This window comes from Nerophis ophidion, linkage group LG01, assembly GCF_033978795.1.
Source record: "Nerophis ophidion isolate RoL-2023_Sa linkage group LG01, RoL_Noph_v1.0, whole genome shotgun sequence".
NCBI classification, from domain to species: Eukaryota; Metazoa; Chordata; class Actinopteri; order Syngnathiformes; family Syngnathidae; genus Nerophis; species Nerophis ophidion.
In genome coordinates this window covers 75,678,654-75,701,615 of record NC_084611.1, presented here as the reverse complement: position 1 = coordinate 75,701,615, position 22,962 = coordinate 75,678,654, and the positions used below count along the sequence as shown (strand labels likewise).

Here is a 22,962-nt window from a genome sequence, read left to right as displayed (position 1 = left end):
ATAGAGTGATCTAAGTTTTCTGTTGCCATCTCCTGGTGAATGTTGACTATAGCGTTATGTTGTTGCTTTTTGATTGGCCAGTACGCAAATGGCAGAACAAAGGTTACTCAAACAGTGAAAAGTAAGTGTTTTTTTTTTTTTTGTTGTAACCAGCAAGCACAGTACAGTTAGTAGAACAACTGTGTTTTTATTACTGTTCTTGGTAGGTGCCGCCTAAAATTCAACTATTTATATCATTTATATATATAATAAAATAAATATATATAGCCAGCATTCACTGAAAGTCAAGTATTTCATACATATACACATATATATACACACACACACACACATATATATATATATATATATATATATATATATATATATATATATATATATATATATATATATATATATATATATATATATATATATGAAATACTCGAGTTGGTGAATTGGCTGTAAATATACTACTCCCCTCTTAACCACGCCCCCGCCCTAACCACGCCTCCGCCCCACACCCCACCTCCCGAAATCGGAGGTCTCAAGGTTGGCAAGTATGGTCCCAACATTTTCTGTCCATTCTTAAGGTTTGTTATTTTTCTCCACCTGGGGTCTTTTGAGTTTTTCCTTGCCCGGATGTGGGTTCGAATAAGACACGGGTCGGGAACCTTTTTGGCTGAGAGAGCCATACAAGCCAAATATTTTAAAAAGTATTTCCGTGAGAGACATACAACTTTTTTTTTTTTTTAACACTGAATACAACTATATGAGTGCATTTTTAAGAAAGACCAACATTTTCAGAGTATAATAAGTCTCTTATTCTTTTTAATAACATTGTTATTGTGAGGCTAGCCAAAAATAAATAAAATACTTCTTACCATTAATGCGAACTTCTTGAACAGATGCGGTAGAAACCGGATGGATGGATGAAAATGCATGAGAATGTTTTATATTTTGAACGCTATTTTTGATACTGTGATTACCAGCGGATTTATTCATTACTTATCGTGTTAAGCAATGTCAGCTAAAATTTATCTGAGAGCCATGTGCAGTCATCAAAAGAGCCACATCTGGCTCTAGAGCCATAGGTTCCCTACCCCTGGGATAAGAGGATGTCCTTGTGAGTTTGTGAAGCCCTTTGAAACACTTACGATTGGCTATGTAAAAATGTTTTGATTAATTGATTAATGATTTAATGCTAAAGCTAAAACCACAATCCTGTATAACTGTTAGCTCGCAGCCGGGCACAAGTCATCCGCGCGACCTAACACTGTTATTAACATAGCTTGTAGTGTAAGAGACATCTCTTGCTGGTGTTAGCTAAGGGCCCGATTCTCCCATGTTCTTAGTGAAAAAAGGTGTGCAATTGCACGGCTTCTGGCTGCGCAGCATTCTTTTAGTTATGAAACATCATGGCTACTAAAATTATTCCGGTTATCAAAATCCATATCATACATTCTAAACATTTTTTGGGGGGGTTGAAATTGAAATAAATATTTGATTGATGATTTGAGTTTGAGTTTATTTCGAACATGCAGGTATACATCATGATACATCACAATTTCCAGTTTCTCTTTTCAACATGTTCGAAAAGGAGTAGGAAGAAGCAGAGCTTATTTAATCCTACCCCTTTTCTTTCACATAAGAGTTGATAAAACTTTTGTTCACTTCCTGTTCTCAATTTATTCACAATATACTCCATAAGTAATCACAATAAAAAAATAAAAAAAAAATAATAATTGAAGTAAGAAATATTTCCTATGATGAGATAAGTAAGTTTCAAAAGCAGGTTTTAAAGCGAATTTTAAAGCAAGTTAACCATCAAATTGTAAACCAGAAAATTGAGATAAGCTTTCATGGTCAAATAAAAAGCAGCTCAGTCGAATTTTACTTAAAAAAAAGAAAAAAGTATATATCTGCGTCTCTTAGTGCGGTGTGGTTAATATATGGAAACATATAGCTTGTACATTCTGCAAGATATATATGTATCTAGTAGACACAGAAGAGTGATTTTATTAAAAGATTTATTTTTTCCAGTGTATTTATAATTCCCAAACAAAAATGTGTTTTATCCAAAATCTTGATTTATTGACAGATTTTTAAGTACATGACTAAAATATTCGATAGCTGCAGCCCTAGGTTGAGGTGAAAGTGAAACAAAATAAAGGCAAACTTTTGTAATGAGTCAATGTCTTCCTCACTGTATCAGCAATATCTGTATGACTCAACCATGAGATGATGGCCTTGGGGTGGGGGCTACAGTGATCATTTTTTATATGGTTTGTTGCTTATTCATCGCTCCTAGTTTCACACTACATTAAACAAAAAAACGAACAAAAAAAAACGCTGCTTGATGAGAAAATTGTGGGGGGGTAGGAAGTAGAGCAGGGAGTGTTTAAGGGCAGGGGAGGGTAGTCTCATTACACCCTCTCGACTAAGGCGATCTTGTCACGCACCGACACTCTCTGAATGAGCAAGATCACATCAAATCTTCAGTTCATGAACCAATAAGTGCTCTGACAAAGCTCCATTTTGATTGACACCATCTGAGAGGTATTCATTCAGCCATACCATTATTGCTGTGTTTCTACTCTGCAAGTGGGATTGTAATGAGAGCTGTTTCTAGTACTTAGGTTATCTTATTAAATTTTAGAGATGTACAGTATCATCAGTATGACAGCAGAATTCCCATTTGAACAACTCTTGTATGGTGCTCACTATATTGTGAGACGAGTTAAATTAAAGTGTGTGACAACGTTAACCAGCCAAACATTTTTTTTCAAGTTCCCACAGACTTCAGTGATGAGAACACTTTTAAAAAGGAAGTTAAGGGGTTCTTTTGTTTTGTTTGTGGGTGAAAGTGGTATTTGCTGTGAGGCTGAGGCTGCACGCACACAACTTCTGTGGGGATCTAGCAAGACAGCAGGGTCGCCGCATAAAGAGCATTGCAATTATGGGAACATTAATTATGATTATGGCAATAAAAACATCATTCCACTTTTTGATATTTTTTAACCATCATCCGTTCAGTGTTCAAATAGAAATACAAAAATGTAATGCCCTAAATGCAGCAATTAACATTTTAATTTAATCAACCACCAGCTACATGCATGCATGTACTTTACAGTAGTAGTGTTGGGTAAAACAATACAGAAGCGTCAATACAATATGACACACTAGGAAAGACACTGTGTCACTTTAAGAAATAGATATTTGACCAATACAACTGCTGTGTCGATTGACTGTGGAGCTGCAAACTGTGTTTATCAGGAAGCGTTTCTTTCGGCTCACGAGTGATGACTCGTAATGAAAAAAGTTAGAGGCGGCGTCTGACATTGGTTTAAGTCGCCATCATCGATCAAAATGGAAATGAGAAAATTCAGAAGTCAAAGATCATTATGAACTGATACGTCAAATAAGGTTAATGTTACAAACCCCGTTTCCATATGAGTTGGGAAATTGTGTTAGATGTAAATATAAACGGAATACAATGATTTTCAAATCCTTTTCAACCCATATTCAATTGAATGCACTACAAAGACAAGATATTTGATGTTCAAACTTATAAACTTTTTTTTTTTTTTTGCAAATAATAATTAACTTAGAATTTCATGGCTGTAACACGTGCCAAAGTAGTTGGGAAAGGGCATGTTCACCACTGTTACATCAACTTTTCTTTTAACAACACTCAATAAACGTTTGGGGAATGAGGAAAATAATTGTTGAAGCTTTGAAAGTGGAATTCTTTCCCATTCTTGCTTTATGTAGCGCTTCAGTCGTTCAACAGTCCGGGGTCTCCGCTGTCGTATTTTACGCTTCATAATGCGCCACACATTTTTGATGGGAGACAAGCCTGGACTTCAGACAGGGAAGTACCTGCACTCTTTTTTTACAAAGCCACGCTGTTGTAACACGTGCTGAATGTGGCTTGGCATTGTCTTGCTGAAATAAGCAGGGGCGTCCATGAAAAAGACAATGCTTAGATGGCAGTATATGTTGTTCCAAAACCTGTATGTACCTTAAATCATTAATGGTGCCTTCACAGATGTGTAAGTTACCCATGCCTTGGGCACTAATATACCCCCATACCATCACAGATGCTGGCTTTTGAACTTTGCGTCGATAACAGTCTGGATGGTTTGTTTCCCCTTTGGTCCGGATGACACGATGTCGAATATTTTCAAAAGCAATTTGAAATGTGGACTCGTCATACCACAGAACACTTTTCCACTTTGCATCAATCAATCTTAGATGATTTCGAGCCCAGAGAAGCCGGCGGCGTTTCTGGATGTTGTTGATAAATGGCTTTCGCTTTGCATAGTAGAGCTTTAACTTGCACTTACAGATGTAGCGACAAACTGTATATAGTGACAGTGGTTTTCTCAAGTGTTCCTAAGCCCATCTGGTGATATCCTTTAGATATTGATGTCGGTTTTTGATACAGTGCCCCATACCTTCTTGTGAAGGACTGAGCATTTTTTGGGAAGCTATTTTCATACCCAATCATGGCACCCACCTGTTCTCAATTAGCCTGCACACCTGTGGGATGTTCCAAATAAGTGTTTGATGAGCATTCCTCAACTATATCAGTATTTATTGCCACCTTTCCCAACTTCCTTGTCGAGTGTTGCTGGCAAAAAATTCTAAAGTTAATGATTACTTGCAAAAAAAAACGTTTATCAGTTTGAACATCAAATATGTTGTCTTTGTAGCATATTCAACTGAATATGTGTCGAAAATGATTTGCAAATCATTGTATTCTGTTTATATTTACATCTAACACAATTTGTCAACTCATATGGAAACAGGGTTTGTATTTTCTTCCTGTTTACTATTTGGCTCAATGATCAGCATTCCGTCTTACCCGTCACTAGCATATATACACTACGCCTTGTTCACACTGCAGGCCAATTCCGATTCTTATGCCCATATTTGTCCTGTATCAGATTTCTTCATGTAAATGTGTGCAGTGCAATTGTAGATTTTTCATATCCGGCTCAGGCCTTTTTCGTATGCGGATATAAATCAGATATGTGTCCGATGCGACCGCAGTCTCCATTCATCCGACCAGAACATCATCAATAATATAAGCGTCATAATTATTTTCCAATATAGCCGATTGCAAAATAAATAGTTGAAAAATGAGCAGAAAACAGGCAAAAATAATAAGTTTCAGGAACTTGCGTCAATGTTCCTTTACTTCTCTCTCCGACTGCTTGCCCACACGTTCTTCGGAGCAGACGTCCAAGCAAACGTCACACAAACTGAGAACCAAAATGCTTGCCCTCTTCCTTCTTAATCTTCTACGTGCAATAATTAAATTCAGAAATTGTTGCCATTGATTGCACAAAAATCCTTGAAATTGCCACAAATGTGCCAGGACTGAGACCGCCGAGAATTAAAGCCATGTTTACTGTATTTTTCGAAATATAAATCGCTCCGGAGTATATGTCGCACCGGCTGAAAATGCATAATAAAAAGGAAAAATACATATATACGTCGCACTTGAGTATAAGTCGCATTTTTGGGAGAAATTTATTTGATAAAATCCAACACTAAGAATAGACATTTGAAAGGCAATTTGAAATAAATAAAGAATAGTGAACAACAGGCTGAATAAGTGTACGTTATATGACACATAAATAACCAACTGAGAAGGTGCCTGGTATGTTAACGTAACATATTATGGTAAGAGTCATTCAAATAACTATAACATATAGAACATGCTATATGTTTACCAAACAATCTGTCACTCCTAATCGATAAATCCCATGAAATCTTCTTCCTCGATGTCGCTTCTAAACAACTCTGTCAACTCCAAAGGTAGGCGCCGCTTCCTCTTGTCGTTTTCTGCTGCATATTTCACTAGGTCCAGCTTGGTAATCCGCAGTATATGATTTCCTTTTCGGTACCATTTTTGTTCAGCCCTTCTCAGTTTTTATAAGTTACCGCCAACGTTGAAATGATCAATTTTAATAGCTACAGCAGTAGCATATAGCATATAGCAGTTAGCATTCCATGACCCACAATGCACTTCTGCCATGACCCTCCCCCACCGAATTCTTATTGGTTGACGTGTGTGTGAAGAGTGCTGACATTTTCTTCGTCTCTTCCGCGAATTAGATAAATATTATTATTTAATATTTTACGGTAATGTGTTAATAATTTCACACATAAGTCGCTCTGGAGTATATGTCGCACCCCCGGCAGGGCCAAACTATGAAAAAAACTGCGACTTATAATCCGAAAAATACGGTACTTCTGTAGACATTGCAGCATGTATGATGTCATGACCTTAATGTCTGCATGTGGTCAGATGACTTTCACATTAGACATGGCCTTTAGTGAACAACACCATAAAAACATCAAATTCTCATTGCAAGTGCTGCTGGTTAAAAACATACTTCCTGTTTCTTGTCTTAAACCGGAAGTATATTCCGTTTTGTCTACTACTGCAGTGGTCCCCAACCACCTCGATTGGTACCGAGCCGCAGGATATATATATTTCTTTAATTCAATCAACATAAAAAACACAAGATACACTTACAATTAGTGCACCAACCCCAAAAACTCCCCTTTTCATGACAAAAACCTCCCTTTTTCATGACAAAGAAACCCCCCCCCCCGTCGGACAAATTATCAAGCGTTGACCGGTCCGCAGCTACAAAAAGGTTGGGGACCACTGTACTACTGCATTCGTCCATAGTGTTTCTGCCTGAAACGATTCTTCACTCATCACTCCTAGCAACGTTGGTAAGTTTTACAATACAACCAACAATTCATACTTGGTCAAATGTCCCATGTGTGATGTCTGTAGGAGTGTTTTCATTCATATTTGTACATGTAATGTAATGAAGCTAGAGTCGTTATCATTACCGAATATGCTAACACATTTACAAGTGTCTGTGTTAGTATTATTAACTTACAATGGCCTTTTTTTTGTATTGCTTTAGTTTTGTAAATTCACCAAAACGTCACCGTGGATTTACTGAGTCTGTTTAGCTGATTGGAGAGCTATCTTCCGCAGCTAGTGTGTCCATGACGATGACTTCTGTTTTGTTTGATCAGCCATTTTACTGTGACATGCACCATTTGGAAACAATTAAAGTATCAGTAGAGTGGAAAAACAATTTTCCTCTATATTGAAGCTATTTTCTTCTATATCTGATGTATGACACCGAAAGACTTATAAAGTTTGCGAGAAAATCAATATGATCAAAATAGTATCAATCTCACAGAAATTCCGAAGCCAATTTGAGAGATAATGAACTATCCAGTCATGTGATCGCGTGCCGTAGAGGTGAAAACGGAGATCCCTTCCCCCCACCAACATTGCAAATTAAGCAGACTTTGTGGGAGCCAACAACAATTAATTTGGGAAAAATGATGATCCAGAACCTTATATTGTTGATCCTGAATATAAGAAGGTTGAGCTACAAGTTTTAGAAGCTCTGCTAAACAGTTTCAGCTTTAGTGAAGCACAAAGCATCATGTAGCAGTATTGCTAAGTGCTTAACAAGAAATACAAACTACAAATAAAACCATAGCTTACTGTAAAATGTCTGCTCTTACTTCGATGATGAGATGTTCATATCTTCCCGTTTATATGAACAATTAATCATGATGCACACGGAGGGTTAAATGATAAATAAATGGGTTGTACTTGTATAGCGCTTTTCTACCTTCAAGGTACTCAAAGCGCTTTGACACTACTTCCACATTTACCCATTCACACACACACTGATGGAGGGAGCTGCCATGCAAGGCGCCAACCAGCACCCATCAGGAGCAAGGGTGAAGTGTCTTGCTCAGGACACAACGGACGTGACGAGGCTGGTACTAGGTGGGAATTGAACCAGGGACGCTCGGGTTGCGCACGGCCACTCTCCCCACTGCGCCACGCCGGGTTAACAAGGAAAAGTTTCCATGCAGATACTGTCTTTGGATGGATGTGTTTGTCTCCATCTCGGGGTATACATTTAATGTCACAGATGAACAACTTCTAGGTTTATGGCTAAATCCTCCTTTTATCCAGATAAAATGCATGATTTATCATGTGGAATAGTCATTGACGAACCGAGACTTGATGATGCGGGATGCAGGACATCGCTGCTGACTAACAGTAAAGCGGCAGAGGTTCTTGTGTTTATGTCTTAATACTGGTACTATGGTCAGAGTGCAGAAGTGTTACTCCAGTGACGTCAATCTACGGTAATAGCCAAAGATATTCGGAGCAGAATATTCCAAATGGCTGACTGAATTTGTGGCATTTTGTGATGTTAAACTGTGTTTTTACATACTTTACGGATTGAAAATACAAATGGATATGGTTTAATTGATACAATGAAACACAATTAAGCATATAAAGTCAACTTGTTTTTCCACTCTACTGAGACTTTAACGTATGAACATTTACAAAATCTTTCGTACCGGTATATATCTGCGGCTTATGGTCCGGTGCGGCTAACATATGTAAAAAAAAAAAAAAAAAATGTTTTTCTCAAATTTGGTAGGTGCTACTTAAATACCGGTGCAATCTACAGCCTGGAAATTACGGAATTCAAAAAACGTTAAGCCTCCTGACTTCTTCATTTACACCATTAATTTTCAGTCTTAAAGTTACTGCAGATTAAATATTTTCAATAATAACAATACAATAATTTGCAGTCGAAATAAAGCTGACGATGCATGACATCCAGTTTAGCGGACACATTATTAATCACGGTTTCCTCAATACTCAAAATGCTGACTAAGGTATTATTTGTAGTTGTTACTTGATGTCCCCATATTATTTCTAACTACAAATGGAATGTAATTCCTACCCTGCTCTGCAATTCTGTCCGCCATCTTGTTTTGGATGTTTTTGAACTGTTAAAGCTGACCAGACATACTGGTGTCCACCCTAGCAACTCATGCACACCTTTAACATCAAGACTTATGCATATAGGTAAAAACTGCGTTTGAATAGCTGTCCGCTTTAGTGACCACTATCCATTAAAGGGTTAATTTAATTTAAGAAAGTGTTAAAGTATACTGTAATACAATACAGAGCGAGGTTTTGTGAAAACTGGGAAGAAAAAAACTAATTACCGTATTTTTCGGATCATAAGTCGCTCCGGAGTATACGTCGCACAGGCCGAAAATACATAATAAAGAAGGGAAAAAACACATAGTCGCACTGGAGTATAAGTCGCATTTTTGGGGGAAATTTATTTGATAAAATCCAACACCAAGAATAGACATTTGAAAGGCAATTTAAAATAAATAAAGAATAGTGAACAACAGGCTGAATAAGTGTACGTTATATGACGCATAAATAACCAACAGAACGTGCCTGGTATGTTAATGTAACATATTATGGTTAGAGTCATTCAAATAACTATAACATATAGAACATGCTATACGTTTACCAGACAATCTGTCACTCCTAATCGATAAATCCGATGAAATCTTCTTCCTCGATGTCGCTTCTTAACAACTCTGCCAACTCTAAAGGTATGCGCCGCTTCCTCTTGTCGTTTTCTGTTGCATATTTCATTACGTCCAGCTTGTAATCTGCAGTACATGATTTCCTTTTCGGTGCCATTTTTGTTCAGCCCTTTTCAGTTTTTATAAGTTACCGCCAACGTTGAAATGATCCATTGTAATAGCTACGGCAGTAGCATATAGCATACAGCAAATATCATCCCATGACCCACAATGCACTTCTGCCATGACCCACCCACCCGAGAATTCTCATTGGTTGACGTGTGTGTGACGATCGCTGACATTTTCTCCGTCTCTTTCCCAAATGAGATAAATAATATAATTTAATATTTTACGGTAATGTGTTATTTTCACACATAAGTCGCTCCGGAGTGTATGTCGCACCTCCGGCCAAACAATGAAAAAAACTGCGATTTATAATCCGAAAAATACGGTAGTCTCTTATCTGGTGTTGAAATTCAAAGAAAAAGTTAAACACAATAATGTGCATTTGTAATTGGACAGCGAGTTTCCGCTGCTAGTGGGTCCTTGATGATGACTTCTGTTTTGTATGATCAGCTGTTTTACTGCCATGTTTCAGATACCAATTGGAAAACCATTAAGGTATGTAAATAAACATTTACAAAATATTTATGTCTAAATAGCTCAATTCACAACATATAAATCTGCAGCTTATAGTCCGGTTCGGCTAATATGTGGAACAATATTTTTTCCTCTAGAATTAAGTGGGTAGGGCTTATATACCGGTGTGCTCTTAGTCCGTAAAATGCGGTTAGTTGTTGGGTGAAAAAAGTATCGCCAGTGAACCACAAGTGGTCCCTTTTGATGTTTGGCGCCATGTGCCTGACAGGCCCGTCTATCCAGCTGAGGGAGATTACATTTGAAAATGTTTCGACCAGAAGATGGCAAGAAATCTACCACTGTTAAAACTACCCGTATTTGGTAAAACAAAAATAGGGATGTCCCCAACAAATTTCTGATACGATTTTTTGGCCACATATGTGACCCGATTTCGAGTCCAGATCCAAAACTTTGACAATTGATTATAGAACTAAACATGTTTTTGGGTAAATAACTAAAATAAAAAAAATTAAAAGCTCATCTTATTAAATTTAGAATTTTCTAGTTTAGTAATTCAGATGCTGTAATACAGGAGTGGCATTGAATGCTACATGGAATGGTTTAACAAAATAAAGTGCCTAGAGCAGAGTAACTAAAGAAAAACTACTATTGGCTCCCATTTAGATCACTTGAGTTTAGCCCTCAAAGCCTTCCTGTTTCCAGAAACTCACTTCCCGAGTTTGTAAACCATAACCAAAATGACACCAACATTTTTTGTACTAGTGTAGAAAAAATGATAAAAATACACACACACACACACACACACACACACACACACACACACACACACACACACACACACACACACACACACACACACACACACACACACACACACACACACGCACACACACACACACACACACACACACACACACATATATACTAATATACTATATATATATTATTTACAAAAAAATATATACACACTTTAGTATCACACTGATACCATACTAGAATGGTGACTTTTGTCAACACACCTCTGTGATGTTTCTGGATTTAACTAGTAACTGTAAAATACAACTACAAGAAAAATAAGTCGTGACCACCTCGAACACTGCAGCCTGAATAAATGAAGAGAGACAAGGTGTCATGAATCTGGGAGAAAATAAGTATGTGCAGAGATGTAACAAATAAGGTGGTGAAGCTGCTTCCTGTGTGACTACAGTGTGATTACTTTTTGCCACATTTACGATGACTTATAAAAAAAGAGCATTACTCACCACTTTGCCTCAACCAAAGGTTGAAACATTAAATGTGTGTGTGTGTGTGTGTGTGTGTGTGTGTGTTCGTCTAACCTCATTTTTGAGCTCAGTGATCTGGTCCCTGAGCCGGTTGATATACTGTCTGGAGTCAGAGTGGTTCAGCTGGCCCTGGATCAGCCCTGCTTCCTTCTGAAATGCACACACACACCAAGACAATCAATGTTAAACCTGGTTTAGGCTTCTGCAGAGTTACTACACTGTTCCCGCCAACAAATTCTCTGCCCAAAACTCTTGGGGCAGTGTTTTCCGGGTTTCAAATCTGTGAGCAACCACAACTCTTTTTTGGTTTATTTATTAGTTTGTTTGTCAGAGACAATGCAGTGCACATTATTACACATATGTATCACAGTCAATGCCATAATATGCTGTCTACATTTGTTGCATACATGGTTTGTAGCCAATCAACTATTTTTCAACCCCATTCCCCGGTTGTTATAAAACACAGCAAACATAATCCATCTTGCAAAGATTGTAATAAATCCATTTGAAAAGACAGCCTGACATTACCTTTAACTTGGACACACATCTATACCGTTGGCCGACCTAAGCCAGTAATTTCCAGGAGTTATCTCACCCTCTGAGAAGCCTTCGTTTACTAATGTTTTCCAATGTTATAAAAATTTGTAGAATAAATATTACATTTCAACATTTCTGTCAACGAAGATTTGCATCAGCATGCGATAGTCATTTTGATAGTAGGTTTTTACATCTGATATAGACATCATGTGTTGCTTTAGTTATGACATTTATAAAGGCTCCTAATGTTTTGCGGCTCCAGACAGATTAATGTTTTTAAACTTTTGGTCCAATATGGCTCTTTCACCATTTTGGTTTGCCGACCCCTGATACAGACGCTTGATAGGTTCCTTCATAGCCACTAAATCGCGATGGGTATAGTTTACATCTGAACTGATACTAGTGCTAAATTGGTACTTTAAAAACAGGGCCAGTGCTTATACGGTGCATAAATTGGTATTTAAAAAAATGTAACACATGCCCATTTTTGTAAATAAAAAAACCCCCTCACAAAAACATTAGCTTTTTTTATTTATATGAAATTTTGTGATGTTTAAATTGAACAAGTAATTAAAATACTTTAATGTTATAAATTAAGTAAAGGTGACACTTTAAACAATGTAATATTGTGCAAAAGTTGGTTCGTACTAGTAATTACATTTTTAAGGGAAAACTAATAACATGCATTTCAAAGATTTTTCAAGACTATTTTTATAATTGTGGCTTACAGCTTATAAAAACCTTGAATTGAAAATTTCAGAATATGTTGGGTTTTCAAAAACTGTAAACCATGATCATCAAAATTATACAAAATAAAAGCTTTACGTATGTCATATATGTAATGAGTTTATATATATATATATAAATATATAAATATATATATATATATATATATGTGTCTTGATTGGATTATCCAGAGAATATTGCTCGATACCGTGGTAGAGCGCAATATGTAGGTGTGGAAAAAATCACAAGACTACTTCATCTCTACAGAACTGTTTCATGAAACAGGAACCCCTTATGAAACAGTTCTGTAGAGATGAAGTAGTCTTGTGATTTTTCCCACACCTATATATATATATATATATATATATATATATATAAATAAATATATATATGACTGTTATACTTGAAGTTTAATTGCTAAAATGTATGGACTTTTACATGATATTATATTTTTGGGAGTTTCACCTTTACATTCAAAAATAGGAAATCAAACTGTCATGGGGCGGCATGGCGTAGTGGGTACAGCGGCCGTGCCTGAAACCTGAGGGTTGCAGGTTCGCTTCCCACCTATTGACATCCAAATCGCTGCCGTTGTGTCCTTGGGTCGGACACTTCACCTTTGCCCCCGGTGCCGCTCACACTGGTGAATGAATGATTGGTGGTGGTCGGAGGGGCCGTAGGCGCAAACTGGCAGCCACGCTTCCGTCAGTCTACCCCAGGGCAGCTGCGGCTACAGATGTAGCTTACCACCACCATGTGTGAATGAATGATGGGTTAGCACTTCTCTGTGAGCACTTTGAGTATCTAATAATAGAAAAGCGCGATATCAATCTAATCCATTATTATTATTATAATTATTGTAGCAATACAGAACATAGAGAATGTGCAAAAAACAACAACATAGTACTTGAAACGTAATGTTTGATATTCAAAATTCCGGGTGTTCCTAAATGTTTACAGGCACTGTTTGGAAACAATTAAGGTATGGAAATAAACATTTAAAATATCTAATTTCACAATGTACAGTATATATATGCTTATAGTCCAGTGCAGCTAAATAAATGCAGAGAAAAAAAAATTATTCTCAAAAATTTTGTGTGCCGCTTATATACTGGTGCGCTCTACAGACCAGAAAATACAGTAGGTTTTAAGGTCAAAATGCGCATTCATAGCTACAGAAAATTAAGACACAAAACACGCTGACTTGCCTGTATTTCAAGCTCTGCTATCTTCTGCCGGAGCTCAGCAATGGCAGCCATGCTATCTGCTTCCCTCAGTCGCACCGCCATCACCTCCTCTTTATTCTTTGAAAAAGAACGATGTGAGATTACCCATTTCTACTTTTACTGCCACTCATCAATTCTATTCCGTATCAGCCATGCTTCCCCTGTGAATCACATCCTCTCCCACTCATTTTCGTCCATCCACACCTTGCAGTCCCATTCGGCCTGCTTCCGTTTCATCTCGTTGAGCTGGGCCTGAACAGCTTTGTTCTGATTAGACAGCATCTGGAGCCGATCCTGAAGGGCGGAACGCTCCTGCTCAAGGCGACCAATCAATTTGCTGTGGATCTGATTCTAGAAAAGAGGAGGTCAAGGCAAAACGATTAGTTGGTGGGTTTAAATAGAGCTTTTCCAATCCATTATTGGTTGGGTTGTTCTCAATTATGTGCAACTATGTGCCACTAAAGTACAGGACGGCTCTACACCGCAAAAACTGAAATCCGAGCAAGATTAAAAATCTGACATAAAAGGTAAAAATATATACTTTTCTGTTCGACCGACTTTCTTATCTTAATTCATTTTTATTAAAACCATGGTTAAACTTCATGAAATAATTTGAAATAATAACCCAATCAAACAAGAAAATGTGACTCTCTAAAATGCCAATGTACTTGTTTTAAGCATTTTGTTCAGTCAACTATATCATAAATTTGAGTACATATTGCCTTTTTGACATGGATATGAGTTGGAAAAAGACTAGTATTACACCAATATTATACTATACTAGTATATATAACTAAGGGTCATCTTAAATTGTACATACAATTTAAACCTTGATTTACGAAGTCCTCATTGTACGAGCTTTTCGCTTTACAAACTACGAACCAAATAAAAATGTGTTTTGTTGTGCGAACGCTCCATCTTCCCATTGCGTGTATTGCAGCGCCACCATTGTGGGCCTGCAGCACAGCGATTATGCACGGGCTGATCGATATCTGCTTGTTCAGTCAGAAGAGCGGAGTGTTGCTGTTAGCGACTGTGCTACTTTGTGTGCTTTTAAGTGACTTTTGCCACGTTTTAAAACATTTTTCTAGTTAGTTCAATACACTGTACGTCCAAAAAACGATATGTGGTTTGAAAAATGCAGGCAGTATCCACAGCGTTTGCGACACTTCCTTCTCCCCACTCTCTACTGCTGACCACAAAGAAGGGATTCTTAATCATTGTAGCGGGCTGGCCATCAAAGGGGAACTGCACTTTTTTTGGAATAGTATTTATCATTTTACAATCTTTATGCAAGACAAGAACACATGTTCATTTTTAATGCAGTCTAACTTGTAAATAAACGTTAGCAAAAGTCAGCCCACAATGGAGCCAATGGGAGTCGCTCAATTCCGACTATAAAACACTCTAAAAATCCAAGTTTTATATGTACGCTATAAGTACCGTATTTTCCGGACTATAAGTCGCAGTTTTTTTCAGAATTTGGTCGGGGGCGCGACTTATACTCGGGAGCGATTTATGTGTGAAATTATTAACACATTGCCGTAAAATATCAAATAATAGCTTAATAGCTCATTCACATAAGAGACTAGACGTATAAGATTCCATCAGATTTAGCAATTAGGAGTGAAAGATTGTTTGGTAAACGTATAGCATGTTCTATGTGTTATAGTTATTTGAATGACTCTTACCATAATATGTTACGTTAACATACCAGACACCTTCTCAGTTGGTTATTTATGCGTCATATAACATACACTTATTCAGCCTGTTGTTCACTATTCTTTATTTATTCTAAATTGCCTTTCAAATGTCTATTCTTGGTGTTGGGCTTTATCAAATAAAATTTCCCCAAAAATGTGACTTATACTCCAGTGCGACTTATATATGTTTTTTTCCTTCTTTATCATGCATTTTCGGCAGGTGCGACTTATACTCTGGAGCAACTTATACTCCAGAAAATACGGTACATAACTTAATTCTGACCCTGTTTTCAGATATTAACAGTTCCTTCGTTTATCAATGTTCGTTTGCGACTTATCACAATTAACCATAACGTGCAACATTGTTGTCCAAATTTAGGGAGACAAGATTTGATCGGCAGAGCTATACTCTCAGACAAAAAAACAACAGGACTACAAATACAAAAGACATCACAAAGTCAGCAATTTTAATACAAAACAAACTTCATATTTTTATGCAGAATATCTACTTACAAAGGTTTGACGAAGTTTTGTGATGAAGCTTACCTGCTGGGATGTACTGCTTGTCTGGATCAATCTGTCTGACGCTTAAAAGGTCTGTCAGCTAGCTTGTGCTTATTCCTCAATTTTATTTCTTTATACCTAGTCCTTTACTTAGGTTAGTAATAATGAAAATAGGCATTACAAAATTATAACGTCCATTGTGCATTTTACATGTACAATGTCGACTGTGTATGTTACATGGATAAAATAGGTTTTGTGTTAATACACGCGCAAACATTGCACACATGTTTAACACAATTAAAGTAAATTCAGCGCTACTTGTATTCAACCAGTTTTGATCGGCAGAGTTAAACAGCCAAAAACTACACGACCATGAATACAAAAGACATAACTAAGTCAGCAATTTCAATACATTCATACTTTGTTGTCCAGTCGCTGTTAAAAGTTTTTTTATTCTCTCCATGTTTTTCAGGGTTGATAGAGCCATCTCCTTCTACTCGCCCTTTGCTCCTTCATTGAGACACATATGCTACTCTGTTTCTCAATGCAGGGCAGCGGGAGTACTGCATGCATGAGCAACCCTAGTTTGAATGGTTGCATCAACCCTATTTCGGTGATGTTCGGTGGGCTAAATTAAAAGCTTTGGCGAGCCAGATGTGGTCCGCAGGCCGCCAGTTTAATGGGCCTGCAGTATAGTAATGCTGCCTGAGGATGAGCCAGTCAGTGGCTCCGTTACTGAACATTGTACTCTGATTGATTTGGTCTCATCTAGTCGTCGATACTACGGTGATATTTTTTTCTTCATTTAGCCAATTTAATGCTTTATAATGCCTTTATTTCTAAAATACGTGAATTTACAAATTTCTAAACGTGACGGAGCGTGGGACGACTAACCTATTTTGATTTTTTTTTTAGGTTTAAAGTGTTTACAATTACGAATTTAAACATAATTGCATATAAAGCTGCACTATCTGCATTATAAAAGTACACTTTGCAATTCTGCAGTATGTCTGACCTGGCTCTCCAGTTGAACAGCTTTCAATTTGACCTCTCGGAGCTCAGCCTGGGCTTGTGCCTCCCTCAGTCGGATGGTCATCAGCTTGTCTTGCAGCTCATTCATGGCGTTCTTTTTCGGGGATTCCTTCCAGTGGCTGCCGCCGCCTCCAGTGCCGCCACCGCGGGACATGTGATGCTGCAAAGACAAGTTCGTACATTCCCCTGTGCTGCAAAAGTGTGGATCATATGAGGCGTGAGTGAGCGTGTGTGTTACCTGCCAGCGCTGATTGAGCTCGGTGACAGAGTCCTGCATCTCTCTAAATGCGCGCAGCGTCTCCAGCTCCCGCAGTTTCATCTGTTTCATCTCTTCCTGCATAGCTGCCATGTTGTTTTCATCAGGTAAACAGCTGCTCCTCTGGATTGGGATATGAAAAACATTTTAAAATAAACAGCACAATGTATCGGCAGCATGCTTACAGCTTTATTGGGCCGCAAAAAAACCCAAAGCTTAGCTATATGGCTAACGTTCACTAAAACTAGGGCTGTCAAAGTTAACACGACATTAACGTGTTAACTATAATTTCCTTCAACAGTGATAATTTTTTTGACGTGTGATTAATGTGCACGCGTCCTGTCTGACCCTCCGTGCATTCTGTAACCTGGAAAAAATGTACCTGGATTCACAGTTACTGTTGAGCCACAAGTAGAACAAATAGCAGGCACATATAGACAGCAGAAGGGTACATTATGGAAAGTCCAGATCTAAAGCTATGGCAAGTCATTCTCCCGGCAAGACAAAACTATTTTCATCCACGATCGTCGGGACTGCAGCAAATGTCTGTTGGAGGGTTTGCTTTCAGAGAGGTGGAGCTTCACCTCTGTGTTTGGATTTCAGTTTAGTGCATTGATAACATGTAGATAGTTACTGTAACTGCTCTTGTAAAAACTCCGCAGAAAGGAAAGATGGTATGCAGGAAGTCTAGAGTTACTTCTATTTTGGAAACCTTCACGTCATCAAAACGTGTCAAGACATCTCTTCTCAAACAAATCACACACTTGCAAGTTCTCAATAAAAGCGATACGCATCACATCCGGTCTTACTACAATAAGCAAAATGAAAAATGTCTTACTTTACGATTATGGTTTGTCAAAAAGGTTTTGTAATGTAATCTGTGATATTTCTACCTATTCTAAAAGCAATTACATCAAATGAGAAATATATTCACATACTTGTTCTTGTCAGGAGGAAATAAAGTGTACATTCTTTAATAACATGCTCTGGTTGATAGTCCTCAATTACAGAATGTTTAACAGGCTGAATATTACAATTTATGTATAAATCAAGGTTAAAATATTGTCATGCAGCAATATGAAGACCATTAACTTGTACAACCCGTAATGTACAGAATATCAGAAGCATGTTTTCAGTTAGAAATATCACATTACCAAACATCTTTGACAATCAATGATTGTAACAATGCACATTTTGTGTTAACAATGAACGAAACCGCTACCTAAACATGGTGTAGCTCCTCCTCTGAATGCAAGTATTCCTACAGCAGGAATACAAATTCTGTATTCTTACAAAATAGAAAATCTGTCAAGAAACCAACACACTGCAGGTAAACTTTTCTATTGTCATTAAAAGCATGTTTATGACCATTTTGTATTGAGCGGTTTAAAAAACTAAAATGTTTAAAAACATTTCATTAAAGGAAACTAATTTATCTGTAACAGGTACACTTATTAATGGTTAAAAATTATATTGATCTGCGATTAATCGCAATTAATTTTAAGTTAACTACGAACAAAATAGTCATCTGCCCTCTGTCACAATGTGCTAACTTAAAAAGCTAAAACTAGAATCAGGCTAATGGAGCACCTCACATTTGTTTCTAAGATTATAAAAACATAAGTATAAACATATTATTTACACAAAAAATAAATGTAAATGGGTTATACTTGTATAGCGCTTTTCTACCTCCAAGATATTCGAAGCGGTTTTGACATTATTTCCACATTCACCCATTCACACACACATTGACACACTGATGGCGGGAGCTGCCATGCAAGGTGCTAACCACGACCTATCAGGAGCAAGGGTGAAGTGTCTTGCTCAAGGACACAACGGACGTGACTAGGTTGGTAGAAGCTAGGGATTGAACCAGGAACCCTCAGGTTGCTGGCACGGCCGCTCTCCCAACCGCACCACGCCGTCAGTTAAAACATGTTTAATTCAGTATATTTATTCAATGTACAAGTTTTATTCCTTAAATTACTGTATCTATTTTTTACCATTTTGTCATGCCGTTAAATTGTTCTAAAATCGGGTTACAGCTGTGATCAGTATTGTCTCAAACTTGTTTTGAGACAAAACTATTTTTAAGATGCAGTTTACGAAATCAAATTACCGCATTTCCTTGAATTGCCACAGGGCATATAGTATGCGCCTGCCTTGAATTACTGCCGGGTCAAACTCGCTTCGCAAAATAATTAGCGCATGCTTAGTATTACCGCCTGGTCAAACTCGTGACGTCACGAGTAACACTTCCCCTGTCATCATTTTCAAAATGGAGGAGGCTAATTTCAATACCAGTAATTTGAAATTGCATAAAGGGAAGAAGACTAAGAGCTGTTCAGTAGGATTTAAGGTCCAAGCTTACATCACACTCAAATTTTTACTGCATGCCTTTGGTAAGTGCCGGAGTGAGAAGAGGTTTTGAAATAATTAGCGGATGCTTACTTTTACCGCATGCCTTTGGTAAGCGCAGGAGTGAGAAGAGGTTTTAAATTAATTAGCGCCCCGGCGGCAATTCAAGGAAATACGGTAATAATTAATTTGTAGTATCTCTATAATGACTTCTGCTATAGTTAAATATTTTGATCATTACTCTACAAAACAGTTCCCACCCCCATTTAAACATGACTGATTCCAGTTTTGTGCCAAACAATTAAATATTATACTAAAATTACACCTTTCAAACTGTGGTAGCTGAATTCAGACGTGTAGTTTAGACTTGGCAAGCTCACCTTTTCAAGATCTAGCACCTTGTCTTGCATTTCCTTAAGCGCTCCAAGCAGCTCAGCCTCACGCAGCTTGGACTGCTCCAGTTGCGTCTGCAGACCGCTTACAAACTGCTCTGTGTACTAAAACAAACAGAGAAACACTCTTTGAGACATTGACATCATCAATAATATTAAAATCAACACGTCAGTTAAGGCTAAGAAATTACTTCAATCCCATCTGACTACTCTGTGTTCACATCAGAATTAAGCCGCATATGGCAGTAGAACAGCCACTAATATATATTTAACGTGCGATATGATAGGCTCCAGCACCTCCCGCGACCCCAAAAAGGGACAAGCTGTAGAAAATGGATGGAGGAATAGATGACAGGATGCTGACATATTTCAATACAACCGAGAACTGGAAATGAGCAGTAATGTTGCAACATAATGAGCCCGAATAGCCAGGTAAATCACAATATTTCCATTTACGTTATGTTCCCAAAGGGATTGTGACATAAAGCAGTTGTGTATTTATGTCAGTATCTTGTACTTGCACACAAAATAATTTCTCTTATTTCCAAATACAAACATTGACAGATATGGCCACAGTGTGCATAATGGACAATTATCCAAACTGGATGACATCAGTGACACCATAAAGACCCATGTGGGTTTGTTCCAAGAGTGCTGATGCATGAAAGGAGGTGTTAAACGTGGTATTTTTTTGCAGCACCAAATTAAAATTCTGTTCACCTTCTGTTGCTGTAGATCTCTAATGGTGTCCTGCGCCTTCTCCAGGTTCTCGCTGGCTGTGTTGCACTGTTGCCTCACCACCGCCAGTTCGCGCTTGATCACGTAGTTTTCCTCCGCTTCCTGTGCCCTGGTCACCTGACCCTGGAATAGGAGGCCAAGAGCAGGATGAGAGTAAGCAGGGAAGTCTGACATTATAGCATACAAACTACAGTGTTACAATGTATAAGTAAAGACACATCATGCTTATGGGAAATTTAGTAGTATGTTTAAAAAAGTGTGGACCAGGCAGCTTGATTTTTATTGGCCAGTGGTATTTTATTTTTTATTTTTTTTTACAGTGTTTCATTACAAGATGACACACTAGAAACTACTTGGTTTATCACCTATAAACAAAGCACTTTCCTTAACCCTTGGGCAAGATTAAGATTGACTACAGACTACACACCCATAAAAGTGTGTCATAACTTAATTTCATATTGTATGGCCTTTCTGTCCAAAATAAAAATAAAACATTTAATAATGGGAAAATGCAAAACATGCAATATACTGAAACATATATGGAATAATTGAGGTTGTGTAATGACAGCTTTGAATAGGTCAATAATTCATGACAACACTGATTTTCATACGGTAGACAAGTAAACAAAAATATTTTTTTTTTACTGTGCCTACTAAGATACAAGGGGAAATAACAGGGTGTTCTCCGCCCTCCGCCCAATTGTAGCTGAGGGAATGAGCAGTAGAGGATGAATGGATATATATATATATATATATATATATATATATATATATATATATATATATACATATATATACAGCCATTTCATATATAAATTCCCGACATAATGTTCATTGCAATTCGGCGGTGTATTGGCAGTATAACTTATTTACGATGACCATTGGGGCGGTATAGCTCGGTTAGTAGAGTGGCCGTGCCAGCAACTTGAGGGTTGCAGGTTCAAACCCCGCTTCCGCCATCCTAGTCACTGCCGTTGTGTCCTTGGGCAAGACACTTTACCCAGTGCCACCCACACTGGTTTGAATGTAAAAATTTGATATTGGGTTTAACTAGGTAAAGCGCTTTGAGTCACTAGAGAAAAAGCGCTATATAAATATAATTCACTTCACTTCACATCAAAGCACTGATAATTATGCAACATGGTTTTGGCGCCATCTAGTTGTTAAAGGGTGCAGTTACACCAAAACAATACTATTTGGAGATTAATTTGGTTTTCATGGAAAAAGCAACATACCAGATTACACACTGTAAAAAAATTGTAGTTATAATAGAAGTCCTTGGGGTTGAATGAGAACTTAAAAGAAGGTGTGTATACTTTTTTTTTATATACTTATTCAACAAAGTTGCAATCAAAACTTAATGCAATTTAAAAAACAAACAAAAAAAAAAACAACAACTCCCTACCGAAATTTGAGACCGCTAACCTTAGCTGCAAGCACTAGCCGCTGACTTGCTGGTGTTTACGGTTTGAGAGTAGCACGTTTAGTTATACATCACTTTGCTGGATTTCATTTTAACTTGCATGGTATATTAACTAGGCTTCACGGTGGCAGAGGGGTTAGTGCGTCTGCCTCACAATATGAAGGTCCTGCAGTCCTGGGTTCAAATCCAGGCTCGAGATCTTTCTGTGTGGAGTTTGCATGTTCTCCCCCGTGAATGCGTGGGTTCCCTCCGGGTACTCCGGCTTCCTCCCAATTCCAAACACATGCACCTGGGGATAGGTTGATTGGCAACGCTAAATTGGCCCTAGTGTGTGAATGTTGTCTGTCTATCTGTGTTGGCCCTGCGATGAGGTGGCGACTTGTCCAGGGTGTACCCCGCCTTCCGCCCGATTGTAGCTGTGATAGGCGCCAGCGCCCCCTGCCACCCCAAAAAAGGGAATAAGCGGTAGAAAATGGATGGATGGATGGTATATTAACTACAGTTAACATAAAATTCCCAAAGGCAACAGTTTCATCATTTGCATTGGGAAAATAGCCTCAAAATTTGCTTGGCCTTGCTGAACAGATTGTGCTGAATTTTGAATTTATTTAGGATGTTTGAAGGGATAAAAACCCTAGAATTTGTACAATAAGAAACATTAATAAGTTCTAGAAAGAAGTGGCAGTCTCTTCAAAAGAAAGCAAACAATTACTATTATTATTGTAAAACAT

The 22,962-nt window shown here is 37.8% G+C and overlaps 1 protein-coding gene across 2 annotated transcripts in view; it reads right to left on the bottom strand.

The window, feature by feature from the left end:
• The window catches only part of evi5l (ecotropic viral integration site 5 like), a 92,816-nt gene that overhangs the window by 7,574 nt on the left and 62,280 nt on the right, over window positions 1-22,962 (bottom strand). For both annotated transcript variants that reach the window (XM_061911493.1, XM_061911498.1), the window contains 7 exons: window positions 20,791-20,931; window positions 20,059-20,175; window positions 17,303-17,443; window positions 17,048-17,224; window positions 14,030-14,176; window positions 13,808-13,903; window positions 11,391-11,486 (listed from right to left, as the gene is read on the bottom strand). In XM_061911493.1, the coding sequence (XP_061767477.1) occupies window positions 11,391-11,486; window positions 13,808-13,903; window positions 14,030-14,176; window positions 17,048-17,224; window positions 17,303-17,443; window positions 20,059-20,175; window positions 20,791-20,931 (915 nt within the window). The remainder of the gene's footprint in view (window positions 1-11,390; window positions 11,487-13,807; window positions 13,904-14,029; window positions 14,177-17,047; window positions 17,225-17,302; window positions 17,444-20,058; window positions 20,176-20,790; window positions 20,932-22,962) is intronic.